The 3,749-nt window shown below is 40.3% G+C and overlaps 1 protein-coding gene across 1 annotated transcript; it reads right to left on the minus strand.

The window, feature by feature from the left end:
• Positions 1 to 444: 444 nt before the first annotated feature.
• Positions 445 to 1,071, minus strand: LOC124337816 (46 kDa FK506-binding nuclear protein-like). The gene has a single exon (XM_046791832.1). The coding sequence runs from the start codon at positions 1,069 to 1,071 to the stop codon at positions 445 to 447; it is 627 nt and encodes a 208-aa protein (XP_046647788.1).
• Between the last annotated feature and the right edge of the window lie 2,678 nt (positions 1,072 to 3,749).

Below are 3,749 nucleotides of genomic sequence, written 5' to 3' on the forward strand. Positions count from 1 at the left end.
TTTGTTCCTCCTTCTATGTTTACACTGCCGTTGTGTTATCTAAATATATCCGCGATAGGCCTCGCTTGCTCCCTGCAAAATACTGTAGTGCTGACAGAGCGGCAGTCAGTTCAAGTGAATTCATGTGTAGTTTAGCTTGCGCTGTTTTCCATGGCCCGCGCGAAGTTATGTCGTTACACACTGTGTCACAGCCGGGTAAAGAGGCATCTGAAAAGATTTCAATGTCGGGGTTCTTAGGGGAAAATTTTTGCCATTGATTTCGTTAAGATTGTGAATCCACCACTCTAAATCCGACCTAGCTCGGGACGAAAAAGATCATTTTATGCTCAAATTGCCTCCCAGCCTCTTCAATTTAGAGATGTAGAAATGATGCATACTTTTTGCATTTCTTTTTGCATACTTTTTGCATTTCAGTTTTCACTTGGGCTATTGTAGATAAAGTGATCAGTAAAATGGGTACTCCGTCTCATAAAAACAGTTAATTCTTTTAAAACCATTAGCTTTTTTCTTCAGCTGAATTTTTCCGACAGCTGGAGGAGCACTCATCTGGGGCTGTTGAGGAGCAGCCTTTGAATGTTCTGGTAACTCCTTTTCCTTCTTCTTTTGGACTTTGGATGGTTTTTTAGGGGAGGGCTTCTTGGGTTCCTCTTTTTCATCATCCTCAACCACTGGGATACTAACCTTCCCTTTCTTCAAGGCTTTTTCTTTTTTGGACTTCTCGGGTTGGGCCCTCTTTTTTGCGACCTTTTCCTCGTCCACATCTTCATGTTCTTCTTCCTCCTCCATCACTTTATCCAAAGTATACCCTATGAGGTGGACCGATGCTGGACCACGACAAAAAAGAGAAAACTTTTCTCCAGCCTGGAAGTGCAAATCCAAGCTTAATTGCTTGGTGTAAGCACTAAGATAACATACAATGTATTCCTTGTTCCTGTTGTACACCCAAAGGACAACATCCTGAGCGGCGTCAGGTTCAGAACTTAAATCGAGAGAGGCTCTTGTAATCTGGATAAAGGTTTTAACAGTTTCGGAATGGATAGTCCCAGGGTGAAGGACCAGACCCCAGAACATTTTTGATCAATTACTGAGTCAAACGTTTAAAAAATCATACAAAACTCAAACTCAACCAAGTAGGCAAGTACTGACGTGGCTTCTTATAGTTTATTAGTATTATAGTTTATTCTTATAGTGGGATTGTGCGAAAGGGATGGTCGGTGCGATCCATGTGAAATTACCTAATATAGACGCAACTGCGCAAAGTGGGATTTTGCCGTCAGATAAGGCTGTTTTTATGAACAAATGAACCATGCCGATCGATCTGTAATTTCTCAATTACCCTTTTTTAAACAGACTTCACATTTCAGTCTGGAAAACCACTCGCATTTCACTAGATATAGCAACGTCTTGAGGCACCGAGCGTTGAAAAGGATCGGATAAAAAATTTGATAATGAACCAGTTAGCGACGGTGTCTAAGACCAAGGGATCGTCAGCAGTTACGGTTCGCCAATGATAAGCAAATGAACTCAATCTAACCCCGAATTCAACATTAACACAATTGTCAGAAAGCGGTCTAGTCATGCCTTCTTGGACTGGGATTCTCGCGACCACCTCTGGAATCTCCAAAAACTCTCCAACCTCTCGCTCTACTGCCGCGATCACTTTGTTGACGCTCGCCATGTTGGTAAATGTCGGTGAATGGTAAATGCCAGTGGTGGTGAATGTTGGTCACGTCGCGTCGACCGAACTGAGTTTCTGCTATCTGCGGCTGTTGCCGCTTTGGCGTGCCTAGCAAGAGTCTCATTCTGACTTGCTTCCGTAAACATCCGTTCCAGAAAACGGCCGGAAAACAGGAGCTCACGGGCCTTTTTCTCGGCTGCAAAGCAGCTGTCTTCCTTCAGGAGATATTTGATTCTTGGGTCTGTAATATTCAAAACCAATTCACGACGCTTTTTTTAAATCTGAACAAATACTTCACCCCACTGTTTCAGCACCACCTGTACCGAGTCTACCCTATATCTACCACCCACCCGGCTTTCTCAACTGTAGACAACCTAGCGTAAAGGTCAATCAATGGAGGGCCAATATCCATAATTTGTATCTGGGTCCTTCTTCTTTTGCGTTAACAATCTTCAGTACCTCTCAATGTTTAGAGTGACGGCTTATCCATGCGTCTAGCTTGGGAGGCATGAGAGAAAAATCAGGTCAGCGGAAACCAAGTTAAAACAAAAAGGTGCAAGTGGTTGGTTCGGCTGGATGATTAATTAAGCCAACGGGGCATCGAGTCTGCAGATCTTTTGACGCCACCCTACAACTCGAACCACTCACCTCCCACTTTCTACTGATTTGCTAGAAATAGCGGGAGAGGCAAGTTGCGTGAGGTTTCAGATCCTTTTGAAATACTCTGTACGCAATGCCAGTTTTGACATAATTCGTTGCAGTCGTACGCGGAGCCTTTTCTACGGTCCAGTAAATATTTGAATTGCATTTCTTTTTTAAAGCTACTTTCTGTTATAAATCCTGTTCAAATCCGTCAACAGTTTAATCCATAATAAATCTGATGGTGATGGTCCAATCAAATATACTGTGGGGTATTTGACACAAATTTTGTCTCTACTCCTTTGGACAACGAATAAAACAATGAATTCAATTCATATTCTGACTTATAAAACATAAATAGATTCTAAAAGTAAATTATTTGAAAACAAAAGAAACCCATAATATACTCATCACATATGGAATATAGTTGAGAGTTCGCAATCCCCCCTCTGGATATTTAAATTTTTTTATAATTTGTGGAGATTTGACTTTATCGACAACTCTATCAACTCTGTCAACAAACAAAATTAAAAAACGGATTTTTCAATTAAAAATTGGATAGGGTTCTTTTGATTTGTTGAATTCAACTCCCCCCTAGAAGGGAGTCGACACTCCTCCCTCCCCAATGCTTTTTTTGTTCTTCTGTACCCGTATGTATCTGTATTTGCTGTGGCCATCCCAAGCACGTCAATGGAAAATGTTGGGATCTATTACTGTTTTTGAATTTCAAAAAAGTCAATTTTCTTGACGAATATCCGTGCTGTTTCACTTATCATTTACTTATTCATGAGATTTATGCGATATCTTCGATTGAAAAATTTACGGCTATCTACATTAGTTTGATGAAACTAGTTTCAATGAAATAGTGTTGAGAAGGTGCATCATTTATACATATGGATGCCATTGAAACAATGGGTGATGCTGCCTATTACAGTAATAATTTAAGTTGATTTTTTACCCCCAATTTCAATAACGGGTTAACCTAGAAAAGTCTTGTTCTTGTAGAGGATCCAAGACCAGTCATTAAATGTTGACGTGTGTTTTCCACTCTCTTTGCAGTGTTGTTGCGGGGTTTTCTTTCACTGTATAGTTTCAATGAGATCTCACCAAAAACATGGCACTGCGTCGTGTAATATGTTTCGATTTCTTTTATCCTGCAATCGTTGAAGGATAAAGAGGAGAGTGGGTTGGTTGACCTATTACTCTTAATGAATGAAGGAGATTTTGCTTGATTTCACAAAGTAAGTTCGACATGGTCGTCGCAAGCAGATCTTGTAACTAACCAACAACTTGCGGTTCAGAAAGTAAAAATTTTATCTCTGATGGAGGTATAGTAATGTTAAAATTAAATTTCCAGTATAAGATGACATTTTCTTTTGTTTAATATGACTTTCAAGCACCTGACTACCAAGCACCGTTTGTCATTCAGAAA

Source organism: Daphnia pulicaria, chromosome 4 (assembly GCF_021234035.1).
Source record: "Daphnia pulicaria isolate SC F1-1A chromosome 4, SC_F0-13Bv2, whole genome shotgun sequence".
Classification (NCBI taxonomy): Eukaryota; Metazoa; Arthropoda; class Branchiopoda; order Diplostraca; family Daphniidae; genus Daphnia; species Daphnia pulicaria.